Here is a 19,019-nt window from a genome sequence, read left to right as displayed (position 1 = left end):
AGTGGATGAATGTATGTTTATGTGGTACAATTCTATACATAAAATGAAATAAAGGCTCTGCCTAACAATAGCTATGAACCTCAATGTTGAGCAAAAAAATTGCAGTATAGAGTATGATTCCATATATGTGTTTCTTTTAAATAGAAGATAACCGAGCAATATCTGTTGAGATGCAGATGTGGTAAAACTATGAAGTGTAAAGAAAAAAAGTAGTGATAGGCTTAAAATTAAGGAGGAGAGAATGAGATGGGGTAGGGTGGGATTGGAGAAGGGCATACAAGTGTACTTCATAAAAAATGATTTTTTTTTTTTTCCGTAGAGTATGTGATCCATGGATGTTTTGTTGTATTGTCATTTTTTATGCCTTTATGTATATTTGATTGTATATATATTTACCAGTTGTATCAGCCTGTTTATGATGGTGGGTTTTGTTTTGTTTTGTTTTTTTCCAAGAGTCGGTGATTTTTAGAAGAAACAGTTTACAATGTTAGGAGCAGCTTCTGAAACTGCTGTCTCTCAGAATGACCCCTGCCCCCCTTAATATTTGATAAGATTCCAGTGTGAGATTTAAGGGACCTGGGTAATTCCCATAATTTAGCTAATTGGGGATGCTTGCTCATGTGGTACTTAGTTATAAGGATGTAGATTTTTTCCCCCCTTTGTTTTCTTGTATTACTAGTTTTCTACCTTATTAATCTGTTTCCCATTTTTTTTCTTTTAGACAGAAAATATGTTGCGGGATTATCTATAAAGGCCGTTTTGGGGAAGTCCTCATTGACACGCATCTCTTCAAGCCTTGCTGCAGCAATAAGAAAACAGCTGCTGAGAAGCCGGAGGAGCAGGGCCCAGAGCCTCTGCCCATCTCCACTCAGGAGTGGTGACTGAGGTTTAGGGAGAAGGGGAACAAAAACGATTTAAATTTTGCAAAGAAAACAAAGCAACAAAACCCTCTTATTTTTAACTCTGATACCTGCTATTCTGCCAAAAGACAATTTCTAGAATAGTTTTGAATGGGTGGTTATTTCTCCTCCAGTTCCACAAACTCTGAAGCCAGTGTCTAGCTTACTAAAAGAAAAAAAGAAGTGTACATAATATTTAAGATGCTGAGTATTTCATAGGAAAGCTGAATGCTGCTGTAAAGTGCTCTTTAAGTCTTTTTTTTTTTTTTAATCCCCTTCTAATGAATGAAACTAGGGGAATTTCAGGGGACAGAGATGGGATTTGTTGTATGATAAACGTATGTAGTTTTAGTCTTTCTATATTGAGAAGCAGTGGTTGGGGCATTTTTTTAAGATGGCTGGCTATACTTGTTTTCCTTCATGATAATAAATTTGTCATAACTCAGTAACATGGACTTGCCCCTAGAGGTAGTTGTTAATAATTTTGCAATAATAAGGTCTTGCCAAGGTTCTGATGATTCAAACCTGTACTACTGAATATGAAGCAGGACAGACTAAGCTCTCTGGTGCAAATACCTTGAAGGAGTAATTTCTCAATACACAGAGAGGTAACTTGACTGTATATGTTGCATCCTGTGTCACCTCCCTCCATATTGATATTTGATAAAGATTTTAATCTATATTGAAACTTCTAAAGCAGAATCGAAGCTCCTCTGGGGAAATGTCAAATTTTAGGATGAGCAATCCTAAATGAATAGTACCAAAGCATTACCACATGGTAGAGATCACATTCTATTAAGAAGGTTAAATTATCTGAAAAAATGTGCAAGTCTTCAGGATGGCATACACAAATAAACAAAGGTTAATGCTTCTTGGGGCACATTTCTTAGAGGGCTTGCCTAGTGTGTAAATAATTGACTTTTGTTTGTGTTACATGACTGGTGACTTCATTGAAAATCTGCACAATTCAGTTTTAGCTCTGGATTACTTCAGTTGACCTTTGTGAAGGTTTTATCTGTGTAGAGTGGTTGTTTGACTTGTTTTAATCTATTAGGGTTTTGGGTTTCTTTTCACTCTATTAAAGTAAAATTCTACTAAAAGAAGAGAGGTGTGTGTTAATGCTGAGTGGGTTGGTTTAGGTTTGGCTTCTTATGGTCAGGCTTTGTGAACCTTGAGATATTAGATGATAAATCCTGAACACAGAGCTCTTCAGTTCTAAAATCTTCATTTGAAAGCCTTTTACTTGAACCCAAACCAAAGTACTCTCATTGCCTCTTTTCTAAACATTCAGGAAGAACATATCACCAGTTCAGACTTTTCATAATAAGGGAGGATCATTTGCCTACCTTACCGTAACATGACTCAGTGCTTATTTTTAAAACTGGATTTTTAAAATTGGATAGTATAAATAACAAGGAGTGAGCCACTTTCTATGGGCACCCTATAGTTTTATAGTTCTTAATCTAAACTTAAAATTTTATATTTCTTATGGCACAAACTACAAGCCACCATATGCACAGACTACGCAGTGAGTTGGGTTGGCTCTCCCACAGCCTTTGAGGTGTGTTCCAAGAGTCCCAGCCATTACCATCTTCCTCCCGTAATTTTGAAATGGTTTTTTGGTTTTTTTTTTTGTACATTTTGGCTACAGTATTGGTGGTAGAATATACTATAATATGGATCATCTCTACTTCTGTATTTATTTATTTATTACTAGACCTCAACCACAGTCTTCTTTTTCCCCCTCCACCTCTTTGCCTGTAGGATGTACTGTATGTAGTCATGCACTTTGTATTAATATATTAGAAATCTACAAATCTGTTTTGTACTTTTTATACTGTTGGATACTTATAATCAAAACTTTTACTTAGGGTATTGAATAAATTTAGTCTTACTAGAAAATAAAAGAAGCTGTTCTGTGGCTTTGTTTAAAAGGTGTTCTTAGGTAAGAATAACTAACATTTTTGGCCTTCACAGATACTCAGTTTAACTCCCTAAGTTTTATAATAAGCCATGAAGGAAAAAAAGTCCTCCTTACTGAGAAATACTTTAAAATAAAAGACGTTTTAACAGACATGCCCAGTAACTAACCTTAGTAGATAAAATGATTTTAATAATGAAGGACAAACTTTCTCCAGTGGTTGGTTAGTTGATTTCTTTTTTTCTTTTTTCTTTTCTGCTCTTCTGTTTTTTATTTTTATTATTTTTTTAAAATGTCTCTGGTGTTTTAATGTCTATGATGTGATTTTATTGTTACTGTCTATTGGCATAATGGGAATCATCATTGAGACTTTAAAGAAATTATAAAAACTGGTTATAGGGAAAGGTGGATTTTGGCATTGGAGTCAGACGTGGTCTCTAATTTCTGGCTCTGCCCCTTTATTAGCCATTTGAGTCACTTGGCCTTTGTGAGCCTCCAAACTTCTGTAAAGTAATAATTTACTTAACAAAATTACTTCATAGAATTATGAGGAATCTAAAGGGGTGTAATCCATATCAAAGTTTTGTGGGTTTTTTTTTTTTTTAAAGATTTTATTTATTTGACAGAGACACAGAGAGGGAACACAAGCAGAGGGAGTGGGAGAGGGAGAAGCAGGCTTCCCACTGAGCAGGGAGCCCGATGTGGAGCTCAATCTCAGGACCCTGGGATCCTGACCCGAGCCAAAGGCAGATGCTTAACGACTGAGCCACCCAGGCGCCCCTGTGGGTTTTTTTTTTTTTTTAAGATTTATTTTAGAGAGCACAGGCGCAGGTGGGGGGTGGGCGGAGAGAGCAGCAGACTGCTGCTAAGCAGGGAACCCTACACGGGGCCCCGGGACTCCATCCCAGGATCCTGAGGTCATGAAGCCGAAGGCAGACACTCAACTGACTTGAGCCACCCAAGTGCCACCATATCAAAGTTTTAAAAGTAGATTATTAGTTGGGAAAGGTGGATCCTGTGGGCCAAACTTTCTATGCTACAGCTAGGGCTTTTTTTTTTTTTTTTAAGATTTTATTCATTTGAGAGAGAGCGCACAAGCGGAGGGGGAGGGGCAGAGGGCGAGGGAGAGAAGACTCACCGCTGAGATGGGAACCCAACATGGGCCTCGATCCCAGGACCCTGAGATCACAACCCCAGCCGAAGGCAGACGCCTAACCATCTGAACCACCCAGGCGCTCCATAGGTTAGGGTTTAAATTTGGTTTGGGATAGTCCAGATGAGTTGCCAACACCTAATCCAGTTACTGTGAAGTTACCAAGTTAACCCGAAGTTAAGCTCAGGTTATTGGCAGAAATCATTTCCTGTGGCTTTAGGATGGAGAGCCCAGATTCCTCACCTGGCTGTAGGGCCCCTGGGTGGTTCTGAGGTGGCTGCTTCCTGCATCATGCCGGCAGGTCTCCAGAGCCAGTTTGCTAGCAAGTCCGTCTCCTCAGGTCCTGCCCACATTCAAATGAGGATTACACAATGAACACCCCGTGCTAGGGTGTGGGGCTCTTGAGGGACATCTTGGAGTGTTGTCTGCCACAGCACCTCATTTTCTTTTCTGACTGAATCACTTGAAATTGGGCCTCTTTGCCCTACATTACAAGTGCTTTCTGTAGCAAGTAAAAAAAAAAAAAAGCTCCCCTACTGTGGGTCAGGCGCTTTTAAACATTGTTTAAACAACTGCGAAGTTAAAAAGAAACAACCAAAAACCTGTTCACAGGTAAGTGGAGGTGCCAGGAGGTCTTTTGTAACTTAAATGAAATCAACTTTCCTGATTGCAAAGCCTTTCCTCACTGAATTGGCCCCCTCCCTGCTCTAGCAGTGGTATTGTCTTAACCCGCGTTTGGAGGTGGTTACCTTGCTTTGTTTTGAAGGCTGAAAATGAGAGGCAAATGTTACCCTTGCTGAGAGAATGACTTACTTAGTTTAAATCAGTTGATCAAGTTTTCTTAATTTTGATGTACCTATTAATATACTGTCTTTTTGTGTAGTGAAACAACTGGATATTCTAAAAATAAATGAAGGTAGCCAGAGCTCATGGCTTGCACCGCATTGAAGGATGGATGCCCAGGGAGCCTCTCGATTCAGCGTTTCTGTAACACTTTTCCTAATACTCCAGATTTAGCATTGTGGTACTCTGGCAATCAATTTTGTGTGATGTTCAGTGAACTGGGAAGGGAGGAGAAAGCCAAATTGGATCAAAGATAGATAATTTCACAGGCTTATGTTCTCAAAGAAAGGGATCTGAGGGTTCTAACAATTTCTCGAGCTGTGGAGTTTGGTTACTCATTGTGATCATGAGAATGCTTTGGGTTTCAGATATCTTGCACCCTGGTTAGAAGCTGCTTGTTATTGTATGTTGAGTTAGGGGGTCTTGGACATACTTAGTTGCAGGCTTCAGTGTAAAAGAGCTTAATCTTGTAGTTTAGAGAACTGAAAATATTTTGGCAAAGCCTGTCCTTTGTTTCAGTGCTTGGAAGGGGGGAGGAAATAATTAGCTCCATTTTAGAACTTCAGTTCTCTATACTCAGCTTACGTTAGCTTTAACATTGCCCTGGGTTTTTGTTTTGCTTTTTTGTAATTACAAGAAAGAGTGGTTTTAAATATCAAAAATTAAGATTCAAAAATCTCAAGATTATTCAGCAAGTCATTGGTAGGATTAAAATAGGAACCTGAACAATTATGTCCGTCCCTCCCCGCCCACCTTTTTAAGGTAACAAGTGTATTCTTTGCCTCCAACCACCTTTATAATCCACTCCAGTGTTGATTCTGTCCCCACCACTCCAGGGACCACTGATGGCTTTCTCATGGGGAATTCCAGAGCCCTCAATTTTTTCATTCAGCCCCTCAACAGCACTTGATATTATGGATAGTATCTTCAAATATTCTTGGCTGATAACACTGCAGCTTCTAGGCTTTCCTATCTCAGATGCTCACTGGCCAGGGTCATCTTTGGCCCTCTTCCTGGGCCATCTCCATTCCCACCATCCCAGATACTATCTAAAATATGCTGGCATCTCTCAAGTCTATCTCCAGAGCTTTTTATCAGTCAGGGTGCTGGCAGGAAATAGATGACTTACTGAAAGTGGGTAATTTGAGGAAAGCTTAATAAAAGGAGTTTACAAAGCTGTGCACAGGGTGTGGGGAAATCCCAGGGGAGAATACAGTTCTGAGGCCCAGTAACACTGGGACTAGTAGTATTGGGGTGTTGTTACCACCTTTAGGTCTGAAAGGTTGAAGGGAGGAAGTGGTTAATGGAACCAGGAGACCAGCTATGTAGAAAGGGTGGGAGACTGGGAAGCAGCAGGAATACATACTCTTGTCACTTTCCAGATTGACCGACTCCATTCTTACTGCCTTCACACATACTGTTTGGTCCCCCTGACCCAATACGCCCCCACCACCTAGCTAGGCATCACCTACTCACCCTTCAGGTTTCCTCTCAGTACCACTTGGGGAAGCCTTCCAGAGCAGCCACCGTACCCCCCCATCACTCATAATTACATGCTGAGTAGGTTCCATGAAAGCTGGAACTATTTTTCTCACCACTATTGCTCCCACAGTCTAGCACAGTGATTACTATTACGTAAATAGCACAATACATATTTATTGATTATAATTTTGTATTTTCAGAAGTTCATAGAAGAGTTGAATTTATGCTAACGGTCTGTTTTTTAAAAAAATATTTTAGAGCACATGTGGGGAAGGGGGAGGGGCAGAGGGAGAGGGAGAAGCAGATTCCCCGCTGAACAGGGAGTCCTATGCAGGGCTGGATCCCAGCACCTGGAGATCATGACTTGAGTCGAAGGCAGGGGCCCGACCGACTGAGCCACCCAGGTGCCCCTATGCTAATGGTCTCGATGAATTTCAAGAATTAAAAATACAGTTAAAGTTGAAAGGGCAGTACAATAGAATAACTTTTCCCTAGATCCACCAACTGTTAACATTTTACCACATGTACTTTATCTAATTTGTTTTGCTGAAGCATTTGAAAGTAAGTTGTGACAACATGGTACTTCATCCCTGGATACTTGAGCATTCATCTTGGAATAAAGATTTTCTACATAAAACCACAATGCCATTGCCACACCTGAGATAATTTTTTTTTTTTTTAAGATTTTATTTATTTGTCAGAGAGCGCACGACTGCAAGCAGGGGGAGCGGCAGGCAGAGGGAGAGGGAGAAGCAGGCTCCCTGCTGAGCAGGGAGACTGGATGTGGGCTCGATCCCAGGGCCCTGGGATCATGACCTGAGCCGAAGGCAGACGCTTAACGACTGAGCACCCAGGCAACCCGCCACACCTGAATAATTAACAATGACTCAATAACATTTAATATAATCTGTATGGGATAATTTGCCCTATTATCCCAAAATGTCTTTTAAAACCTTTTCCTCGAGGCACCTGGGTGGCTCAGTCAGTTAAGCGTCTGACTCGATTTCAGCTCAGATCATGATCTCAGGATCCTGGGATCAAGCCCTGTGTTGGGCTCTGCTCAGTGCAGAGTCTTGCTTGAGATTTTCTCTCTCCCCTCCCTTTGCCCCCTATCCCCCCCATCTTCTCTCTCTCTCAAATAAAAATCTTTAAAACTTTTTCCTCTTGTAGGATCTAATCAAGGTTTTTGCATACATTTTAAATATTTTATTTTTTTTATTTATTTATTTGAGAGAGAGAATGAGATACAGAGAGCATGAGAGGGGGGAGGGTCAGAGGGAGAAGCAGACTCCCTGCTGAGCAGGGAGCCCGATGTGGGACTCGATCCCGGGACTCCAGGATCATGACCTGAGCCGAAGGCAGTCGCTTAACCAACTGAGCCACCCAGGCGCCCTTTGCATACATTTTAATCTGGAATAGTCCTCCCTGCCTTTTTCTCCCCTATGACATTGAATTTTTTGAAGTGTCCCAGTCAGTTGTACAATGTCCCATATCCTGGGCTTTTTCTGGTTTTCTTAGTAGATTTGGACTATACTTTTTGGTAAGAATATAACAGGCTATGTGGTTCATCTCTTATTGTATCATATCAAGATGCACATAATGTCAAGTTGCCCCACTGGTTAATGCTAAGATTGATCATTTGGTTAAAATGGTGACTGCCAGACCTTTCCATCTTTTTTTTTTTTAAAGATTTTTTATTTATTTATTTGAGAGAGAGAGAGAGAGTGAGAGAGAGCGCAAGAGGGGGTAGGGTTAGAGGGAGAAGCAGACTCCCTGCCGAGCAGGGAGCCCGATGTGGGACTCGATCCCGGAACTCCGGGATCATGACCTGAGCCGAAGGCAGTCGCTTAACCAACTGAGCCACCCAGGTGCCCCAGACCTTTCCATCTTAAAGGACATTTTTTTCCTTTTGTAGATAGACAATCTGTGGGGTGGTAAGTACTGTGAGGCTTTTTAAACAAACTTTCAAGTATTCATTGAGCATCTATGTCAAGACCCTATTACATGTCCTAAATAGTCCCTTACACTTGAGAAATCATGCCATCCTTAACTCCTTTGAGGATCTCAGCTCACTTAGGGTGTTGTGCTTATTCTTGTCCTTTCATTGCCCTTGACTCATTTTCTTGATTTCTCTGTGGTTTTCATTCAGAAGTAAAGTTGTGGTGGATAAGGTGCAGGGGTTATGTTTGGCACATGAGCTTGTTAGTAAATATCGCCAGGGCATATATGAATAAACAATGGAATTAGAGTCAGAAGACTTGAATTCTGGGGCGCCTGGGTGGCTCAGTCGATGAGCATCTGCCTTCAGCTCAGGTCATGATCCCAGGGTCCTGGGATCGAGCCCCGCATCAGGCTCGCTGCTCAGCAGGAAGCCTGCTTCTCCCTCTCCCACTCCCCCTGCTTGTGTTCCCTCTCTCGCTGTGTCTCTCTCTGTCAAAAAAAAAAAAAAAAAAAAAAGACTTGAATTCAAATCTTGATTTTGGTACTTTCTGGCCTTATGATCTTTGATAATTTCTCTGAGCTCATTTCCTCCTCTGTAAATTGAAGGAAATACAGCAGAGCTGTAGTAAGAATAAAATGAGGCGCCTGGGAGGCTCAGTCGGTTAAGTGTCTGCCTTGGGTCAGGTCACGATCCCAGGGTCCTGAGCAGGGAGGCCACTTCTCTCTCTCCCACACCCCATGCTTTTGCTCACTCTCTCTCTCTCTCAATCTCTCTGTCAAATAAATAAAAAATCAAATCTAAGAAAAAAAGAAGAATAAAGTGAGAGAATGCATCATAAGGGGCCTGGCCTAAAATAGGTGCACAGTGAAAGCTGTGTGCCATCATTTGTTCTTTCCATCTTTATGAGGTCTAAGTGGTCACCGGAGGAATGAAAACTTTTATAATCTATAGCTATGGTGAACACAGGAAAGGTCTTCAACATTGCACATGAAGACAGCTATCCCCTCAAAAAAAGCTCTAAAGCTTTCTTAAGTTTCAGTGCTTACAGGAGAAAATGTATTCACTACAAGATGATTATGCTTTGGCAGCACATGAATCCCAGGATTGGGAAAGTGTATAAAGGGCATGAAGTGGTGCCAGATATACAGTAATTAAGCTGCACAAAAGTGTGCTGAAATGCAGGGAGTGGCCAAGATAGGCTCTTGGGATGATTTTTGAAGGGTAGAATTTGGCTGTGTTGTAACAGTGGAACCAATTCATAAAACATGCTGAAATTGTTCAGAATACCTTTTAGCCTCGAGGCCCAAAGCTCTAAACAATTTAAGCCCGGCCAGTTGCCTGCTTCCACCAGCCTGGCCTCCTGGAACAGCTCCAAAGGAGCACCATTCACATTGTTTTTTTTTTTTTTTTTAAGATTTTATTTTATTTATTTGACAGAGAGCTAGAGCAACACAAGCAGGGGGAGTGGGAGAGGGAGAAGCAGGCTTCCTGCGGAGCAGGGAGCCCGATGTGGGGCTCGATCCCAGGGCCCCTGGGATCATGACCCGATCTGAAGGCAGACGCTTAACCGACTGAGCCACCCAGGTGCCCCGAGCACAATTCACATTGTAACCAAAATGCTGTCCCCTTTCCCCCGTTAGGCTAGTGCCAAAGACAGTGGCACTGGAGTGCAGAATTTCAGGGGTGCTCTTGGCTCTTGCAGCTTGAGACTCTGCTTCTTAAACTCTCCGTTAGACAGATCTCAGATTTCTTCGTAATGTTTTCTTTCTTTTCCAAATAAGCCAGTGATGAGAGAGGAGTGCTGCCGGAATAGGTTTGGCTGTCTGTAGAGCATCCTGGGGATGTCAGTCTGTCAGGTGTTAAGAGGAAGAAATCTGTCATAGTTAGAAATTACAATTTTCATTTTTTTTTCTGAAGAACTAAAAACATTTCACATATTCCCAGTAAACTATGAATTATTGAGGAGACTGCCAGGAAGAACTGAGCGACTAAGGCCTTCACTGCTATTTTAACCAGCAGCTTTTCTACTCTGGCCATGTAACTTCCCTTATCATGTATTTCTATACGAATGTCCACAAGGTGGTGCTAGTCACGCATCATACTTTGAGACGGTTTTAGCATCATCCAGGTTAGCACCCTCATTTTGCAAATGAAATTTACCTAGCGGTCACGTAGGTAGGTAGTTCTAGAGCTAAAACTGGAGCTAACCCATTGCTTCATCCATAGCTAAGTAGTCATTTAGCTTAAAGGTAAGCCTTAGAAACATGTAAAATGTTTGGAGAATCTTATTTCTAGTACCTTTTGGAAAAGACAATTTTACTCTTCAATAAGAACTAAAAGCCAGCCCTTACTATTTTCTGCAATTAACTTTAAATTACTACAAAGGAGAAAGAAAGTGTTCTCCTCTGAATGTCCTTATCCCAGAAGACTGCCATTTCTGTTTGTTTTTTTTTCATTCTTATTTCTCCTATCTTTTTTATTGAGGTATATAATTGACATGTAATATATTAGTTTCAGGTGTACAACACAGTGATTTGATATTTGTATATATTGCAAAATGGATCGCCACAGTAAGTCTAGGTAACGTCTGTCACCATACATAGTTACAAAAATTTTTTTCTTATGACAAATTTTGAGATCTGTTTATGTATTGTTTTATGTTTTATATATAATATCAGCACAGTGCTACACATGCATAGTATGTAAAAAAAACCAAAAACCACGGGTATGTACTCATTTCTTTCCTAATGAAATCAGGAAAGGTTTGGAGAGTTGTGTACCTCTCTGTATGTGCATTACATGTCAGTAAGATGGAAAGTGTTTGAAGGAAACCATAGAGCCATGGAAGGTTGGGGGTGAGGGCTGTTTATTTTCAAGTCCAAGAGATGATTTGATGAAACTGGGTTTATTAACCGTTCCTAGATTTGGGGGACAAGGAGGAGGGTCAGCAGCACAGAGCTGTTTTATATTACATGCTTATCAAACGGTTGTTTCTTCTTGCCTTTATCACACTGTGTTTTTCAGAATGAAATATCTTCCCTCAGGAGTAAAGTTATTAAGCGTGCCATGTCATCAGTGTTTGAAAGAAAACAAAAACCTGGCTTTACCTGGGGACTTCTGGTTTCTTCCTTCGCCTCCCATTTAATTAGATGCCCACAATTCTTAGCCCCAGATTTTTTTTTTTTAAGATTTTATTTATTTGACAGAGAAAGACACAGCGAGAGAGGGAACACAAGCGGGGGAGTGGGAGAGGGAGAAGCAGGCTTCCCACGGAGCAGGGAGCCCGATGCGGGGCTCGATCCCAGGACCCGGGGATCATAACCTGAGCTGAAGGCAGATGCTTAACAACTGAGCCACCCCGGCGCCCCCCAGATTATTTTTTCTTAATCATGTTGAAACGTTGTAGAAATTAGTGGGAATGGCCAAACTGGTTTATTCATCAAAGATAAGTCTCTACATTTGGGCCAGAGCAGGAAAAAATTAAGACTTGCAAGGCTTTTTAAAGAAGGTTGAGTGGAGAGTAGAAATGAAGTTACTTAGATTTAGTAGTTGTAAAAATGAAGTTCTACAGCTACCCTAACAAGAAGGTAATGAAGAATATGAGGGAATAGTAGAAAGTCAGAATATTCTGGGAGAAATTATTAGTGGATGATAGAAACCAAGAAAACTTGTTTCAGGGAAAATAAATGTGATTCCATAATTTAGCAATAAAATAGGTGCTGCAAAGTGTCTGAAATTTATTTATTCAATCATCTGCTTAATAAATATCCAGTTCTTATTCTATGCCAGATGCTGAGCTAGACACTGGGAATAGTGTATACTACACAGTATCCCAGCTCTCAAGTGCCTCACAGTCTTGGAAAAGAGAGAGGAAAAAATGCTAAGACTGGGGTTAGTATAGGATGCTGTATTAGCCACATGGGAAGTCCCACTGGTTTAGAGAAAAGTATTAAGTTACCATTGAACATTTTGTGCCAGGCACTGTGCTAAGCACTTTAAAAGTCCTTTTATTTCTTTTTTTTTTTAAGTTTATCTTTTTTAGTAATCTGTACACCCAACATAGGGCTCGAACTCACAACCCCAAGATCAAGTGTTGCATCCTCTTCTGGCTGACTCAGCCAGGCACCCCTAAAAATCACACTGGCTTTTAAATTCTACTATTGTCCTCATTTTACAGATGAGAAAACAGAGGTTCGGAAAGGCCAACTGATAAGAAACAATTTTGATGCCAATATCAAAAATTTTGTAAGTAGAAATCCGAAAAACTAAAAAATAATTTGAAAGGTATTTGCAGATAAACTTTTTTTTTTTGCAGATAAACATCTAGCCACTAAAAATCTAAGCTTCCCTGGGTACATTTATTTTCAAACTTTTCATCAAAGTATAATATATAAAAAGAAGGGCGCTATCAGGGTGCCTGGCTGGCTCAGTCAGTAGGGATTCTTGATCTCAGGGTCATGAGTTCAAGCCCCACATTGGGTGTGGAGCCTACTTAAAAAAAATAGAAAGGCATTATCATAAATGTATAGCTCAATGACTTTTGCTTACTGAGCACACCCATGTAACTTGCATCAGTTTAAGAAATGCAATATCACCAGGTTTTTCAGAAGCCCCCCAACCCATGCTCCTTTCCAGTCACTACCTTCCCCTGACTTCCAACAATATAGATTAATTTTGCCTATGTTTGTACTTTATATAAATGGAATTGGATAACACTATTCTATCTGGCTTTTTTTGCTAAACCTTATTTTAAGATTCATCTATATTGTTGTGTATAGTTTTAAATCACTCCTTTTCCTTACAGTATAATTTTCATCATTTGAATGTACCATAATTTTTTCATAGATATTTTGGTGGCTTTGATGAACACTGCAGTACATGTCTTCTGGTGAACATATGGATGCATTTATGTTGGGTACATAGTAGGGGTGGAATTATTGTATCATAGGATATGCGTATGTTCACTTTTCAGAGATATTGGCAAATGATTTTCCTAAGTGTTCGTACCATTTTGTACTCTACCAGCAGTGTATGAGAGTTCCATTTGTTCCATATCCTTGCCAACAATTGCTATTTAACATCTTTTCATTTTAGCCATTCTGGTCATGTTTTAGCTTTAATCCACATATCCTTGATGACTGATGAGTTGAGCACATTCTCAGGTGTTTATTGGCCATTCATATAGCCTTTTATGAAATATCTGCAATGTCTTATCTTTTCCTATTTGACTATCTTTTTTTTCTTACTGATTTGTAAGAGTTTTTTACGTATTCTGGATATGAATCCTTTGAGGGATATGTTTGTGTGTGTATGTGTGCATGTGTACATATATGTATTGCAAATATCTTCTCCCACCGTGTAGGTTGCCTTTTAGATCTCTCTTTTTAAAATTTTTTATTGTTATGTTAATCCCCATACATTACATCATTAGTTTCAGATGTAGTGTTCCATGATTCATTGTTTGTGCATAACACCCAGTGCTCCATGCAGAACGTGCCCTCCTCAATACCCATCACCAGGCTAACCCATCCTCCCACCCCCTCCCCTCTAGAACCCTCAGTTTGTTTCTCAGAGTCCATCGTCTCTCATGGTTCGTCTAGCCTTTTAGATCTCTTAATGCTATCTTTCAAATGTTCTTAATTTAATTTAATTTGTGTAGGGAGGTGTGCCTTGCGTGGTCAATTCCAGGTTTGGAGAAACTGAGACCTGAGAACTGTTTTTTTTTTTTTTTGTTTTTGTTTTTTTTTAAAGATTTTATTTATTTATTTGACAGAGAGAGACACAGTGAGAGAGGGGACACAAGCAGGGGGAGTGGGAGGGGGAGAAGCAGGCTTCCCGCCGAGCAGGGAGCCCGATGCGGGGCTCGATCCCAGGACTCCGGGATCATGACCTGAGCTGAAGGCAGACACTTAACCATCTGAGCCACCCAGGTGCCCCTGAGAACTGTTTTTTATAGTAATTTCCAAATACTTTCAAATAGATAACTAATTACTGGTTTTTTTCCAGCTTTGAGGTATAATTGACAAGTAACATTGTAAGATATTTAAAGTAAACAATGTTATTTTATATTTATATATATACATACATATATACAGACACACACATATGTAGTGAAAGTATTCCCCAATTGATTAATTAACATAAATGCTCTTCATTTGAATACAAACTAATTTATCACCTTTTTCTTTCATGGTTATGTTTGTTTGTTTTTTTAAATATTTTATTTATTTAGGGGCGCCTGGCTGGCTCATTCGGTTAAGCATCTGCCAGGGTCCTGGGATCAAGCCCTGCATTGGGCTCCCTGCTCAGCGGGGAGCCTGCTTCTCGCTCTCCCTCTCCCTCTGCCACTCTCCCTGCTTGAGGGAGAGGGACAAGCAGACTCCACGCTGAGTGCAGAGCACAGAGCCCGAAGTGGGGCTCGATCTCACTACTCCCAGACCATGACCTGAGGCCAAATCAAGATTTGGAAGCTTAACTGACTGAGCTACCCAGGTGCCCCATGCTTATGTTTTTATGTCTTCTTTAAGAAATCTTTGCTACAGGGCGGTGGGTGGCTCAGTTGGTTGGGCGACTGCCTTCGGCTCAGGTCATGATCCCAGAATCCTGGGATCGAGTCCCACATCGGGCTCCCTGCTCGCTGGGGGGTCTTGTTCTCCCTCTCCCTCTGCACCTCCCCCCTGCTTGTGCTCTGTCTCTCTTATGCTCTCTCTCAAAAAAAAAGAGAAAAAAGAAAAAGGGAAAAAAAACTTTGCTACAAGGTATCTTGTGAAATGGACTTTATATATAATGGAAAAGGAGGCTTGCCATTGATAGGAAGTATGGGAAAAATAGCATCATGTGGAATGGTCTCTCTCCAATCAAAGAAGCTCAGAAAGCAGCATTGCTTGGGATTTGTAGGGTATGAAGTGTAACTGCAAAGTGTGCTCTCTACAGAAAAACTGCCAACTTGACCCTTACTGTAGTGCCTATTCCCTGTATCAGCTATGCCAGACGGCTTAGAGAACCAAGCTGCCTGATGTTTTACTAAATCATCTGGGGGAGAGAGCTTTTAGACCTTAACCATGTTTAAAGCCCACATTTTAGTTATTTATTTTTTCACATTGTGAGAGAACTCACTACTTGGTTAGATATAGGTTTCTTTTTTTATTGATTTAAAAGAATATATATGTATATATTAGGTGAGTAAGTTCACATGATTTTTTCCTTGACTGCAGATACCTCATGTTATGTAGGGTGGCATGGGTGCATTAAACATGACCCTCCTTGCATCAGAACAAATAACCATAGCCACAACGCCAAGCTGTCTGGCTTTAGAAAAACGTATTCTCATTGTAAAGATAATGGAACAACATTTTTAAGAACAAAGTAAAAAAAATCACTTGTAAATCCAACTTTCCATTCCCAACCCCCAGTGTACTAATAGCCTTGTCTTTGTCCTTGGCAGTGAGTTCAGTATCTAGTCCTGCTCTATTTGAGAGAGAGATCGAGAGAGAGCACACATAAGCGGGAGAGGGGCAAAGGGGGAGAGAGAGAGAGAGAGAGAGAGAAGCAGCCTTCCTGTTGAGCAGGGAGCCCCACGCAGGGCTCAGTCCCAGGACCTTGAGATCATGACCTGAGCTGAAGGCAGATGCTTAACCGACTGAGCCACCCAGGCGCCCTTTCCCTAGTTTTGTCGGCACAACCCAAATGTCAGCCAAATATTCAGCCATAAAAAGGAATGAAACACTGATTCCTATGGCACCAAAGTGCCACAACATGGATGAATCTTGAAACATGTTGCTAAGTGAAAGAAGCCAGACACAAAAGGCTACATGTAGTATAATTCTATTTGTATGAAACCCCCGGGGATAGGTAAACCCATAGGACAGAAAGTAGATTAGTGGTTGCCAGGGGATGGGAGAAGAGGGGAATTGGGAGTGATTGCTAATAGTATGGCGATTCTTTTGGGGGTGATGGAAATGCTCTGGAACTAGATGGTGGTGATGGTTGCCCCATCTTGTGAATATACTAACAGTTTCTGAATTGTACATTTTAACACTGTTAAAATGGTAAATTTTGTTTTGTGAATTTTATCTCAAAAAATTTATGAAAAAAAATTTGCCTTATAAGGATGTTCACTAATTTTTAAAAAAAGATTTACTTATTTATTTTGAGAGAGATAGAAAGAACATGAGTGGGAGGAGCGACAGGGGGAGAGAATCTTTCACATAGACTCCCTGCTGGAGCATGGGCCCATCGTGGAGCTCAATCTCACAACCCTGAGATCACAACCTGAGCCGAAACCCAAAAGTCGGACGCTTAAATGACTGAGCCACCCAGGCGCCCCTAAACTGTTATTTTTAATATAAAAAAAGAAGGAAAAGAAAAAATTTTAAATGTTCCATGATGGGATATTCTTTTTTTTTTTTTTAAGATTTTATTTATTTATTTGACAGAGAGAGACACAGCGAGAGAGGGAACACAAGCAGGGGGAGTGGGAGAGGGAGAAGCAGACTCCCCGCTGAGCAGGGAGCCTGATGTGGGGCTTGATCCCAGGACCCTGGGATCATGACCTGAGCTGAAGGCAGACACTTAATGACTGAGCCATCCAGGCACCCCCATGATGGGATATTCTTTGAATAAATTGTGCTACAGACATGTGCAAATTTGTAGAAATTAATTTATTGACATAAAAAGAAGTTCATGATATTGAGTAAGGAAGAGCTAATTAGAAAATAATAGTTAAAAGGAATAACAACAAAATAACACAAGAGTGAGAGACTGGAAGGGCATGCACTAACATGTCAGATAGCCTTTGAAAGTTATGTTAAAAACAAAGCTAAAGGGGCGCCTGGGTGGCTCAGTCGGTTAAGCGTCTGCCTTCAGCTCAGGTCATGATCCCAGGGTCTTGGGATTGAGCCCTGCATCGGGGTCCCTGCTCAGCAGGAAGCCTGCTTCTCCCTCTCCCACTCCCCCTGCTTGTGTTCTTGCTCTCGATATCTCTCTCTGCCAAATAACTAAAATCTTAAAAAAAAAAAAAAAAAAAAAGCTAAAGAGCCAGAAGAACTCTATTTAATGCAAAGGTGATCCCAACTCTAGCTCTACAATTTGCTCCCCTAGGTTTCCCTCTACCCTTTTTCTTTCCCTTGACAGATTATGGTGAAAGAATCGGCAGGAATGGAGGAGTCTAGAATTCTGAAGGCCTGTGCCACCTGGGCTCTTGGGCTTGCCCAAAGCAGTGTTTTCCTCGGAGTCAAGAAAACATGACAATTGAAGGGGAAGGAGAAGGGTCTCTAGGTAATAAAGAAATCGATTTAGAAAATGTCATTAGGCAAATGGTGTCTATAACTGCTAGACTGTCTGCTGCTTGACTATTTCCTCTGGCCCTTCATACCTCCCTAGTGTAGGAGGTAAAAGAGACCAGTGTGTTGGCAGTAAAATTGTTATAGCAGCACCTGGGAGTGCTACTGTAATTATGGGTCTCAGAACACTTTCCTGCAATTCCAGTTTTCAGATGTTTAGAACTACGTTGTAAACTCTTCATCCACACTGAAACTTAGCACCTTTGCCTGAAGCCCAGAGATTTAATTGTTAAAAACACCACCACCTTTTGACTGGAGGGAAAAGAAAAGTAGGACTGAACATTTCTGGAGCTCGGAATATATTCTCCCACATCATTTTGCTTTTCTAAAATGAAAACTTTTACACAGTAGTCTTTATTATTTTTGGCATGGTGGTCTTTTTGTGTACTTGACAGATTTAAAAAACAATATGGAACAGTTAATATTTTAAAAAGGCATTTTTAAATGACTGATTGATGAACGTTGAACATTTCTAAAAACTCCATTAAATTATAAAATAAGTTTTACTATCGGCCACAAGGAACAGAGGAGACATTTATTAGCTCTTTACTGGTTGTGTAACTTCAGGAAATTTACATAACCTCTGTGCTTCATTTTACTTTCCGAAAAGCAGGGATCATAATAAAACCTCCCTTGCTGTGGCAGCTGTGAGATACACTACTCAGATCTCCCTGCAGGAAGGAACTTGCTGTTCAGCTCTGAGGAGTGCTTTTAGCTCTTAGGGACCTTCAGGAGCCACTTCCGATTTTGAGGCGAGATCATGATCTTCCTAGGTAACCCCCCGGCCAGTGACTGAGCTCAGTGGCATATGGGCATTGTCATTTCAGCCCAAGATGAGACTCCTCCAATGGGCAAATGTTGCTCCAGAGTTCCTGATGGCCAAGGCTCTGTCAGACCACAGTGAGGTCTCAGTGAGACTCTCCCCGTCCAACCTGACATTTAACAAATGTCAAATCTGCAGTGTGGTCTGAAGACTGCCTGCCCAATCCTAATTTTTCCACCTTTTATCTTTCACAGGCATTGTCCCCCAGTAAAGCTCCATCTGCTTCCCAGAGGATCCAGCTGACACGGTCATATTGGTTGTAAACTTTAAGTGGGATTGTACATAATGAATGGTACATGATGCCTGGCACATAGTAAACCCTCTCAATAAATGTTTAATATTACTGGCACTGTGTGATTGGTTTTAAAAATGAGTTTTTATTTTTGATCACTACTGTTTTCTCATTCCTGGTTTGTTTTTCACCATCCTTTTCTGCTGGTATATAAATGTGATTGCATATACACTGATTATGATTTTTAAATTTTTTTTATTTTTTATTTTTATTTTTTATTTTTATTTATTTATTTGAGAGAGAGAGAGAGCACAGAGGGAGAAGCAGACTCCCCGCCAAGCAGAGAGCCCAATGTGGGGCTCAATCCCAGGACCCTGAGAACC

General features: G+C 40.8%; 1 protein-coding gene and 1 long non-coding RNA gene across 9 annotated transcripts in view; both read left to right on the top strand.

Moving 5' to 3' along the window:
- SINHCAF (SIN3-HDAC complex associated factor) overlaps positions 1-2,809 on the top strand; it is a 32,203-nt gene extending 29,394 nt beyond the window's left edge. For all 8 annotated transcript variants that reach the window (XM_078075839.1, XM_078075843.1, XM_036111059.2 and 5 more), the window contains exon 6: positions 722-2,809. In XM_078075839.1, coding sequence (XP_077931965.1) covers positions 722-881 — 160 coding nt within the window. In that variant the 3' untranslated portion in view covers positions 882-2,809. The remainder of the gene's footprint in view (positions 1-721) is intronic.
- Positions 2,810-17,317: 14,508 nt separating this feature from the next.
- Positions 17,318-18,747, top strand: LOC144382126 (uncharacterized). Its single transcript, XR_013448539.1, has 2 exons — positions 17,318-17,516; positions 18,599-18,747. It is a non-coding gene; the product is annotated as an uncharacterized LOC144382126 (long non-coding RNA).
- The last annotated feature ends 272 nt before the right edge of the window (positions 18,748-19,019 follow it).

This window comes from Halichoerus grypus, chromosome 6, assembly GCF_964656455.1.
Source record: "Halichoerus grypus chromosome 6, mHalGry1.hap1.1, whole genome shotgun sequence".
Taxonomy (NCBI): domain Eukaryota; kingdom Metazoa; phylum Chordata; class Mammalia; order Carnivora; family Phocidae; genus Halichoerus; species Halichoerus grypus.
Note: the sequence above shows the minus strand (reverse complement) of the source record. Positions and strands in the feature narration are given on the sequence as shown.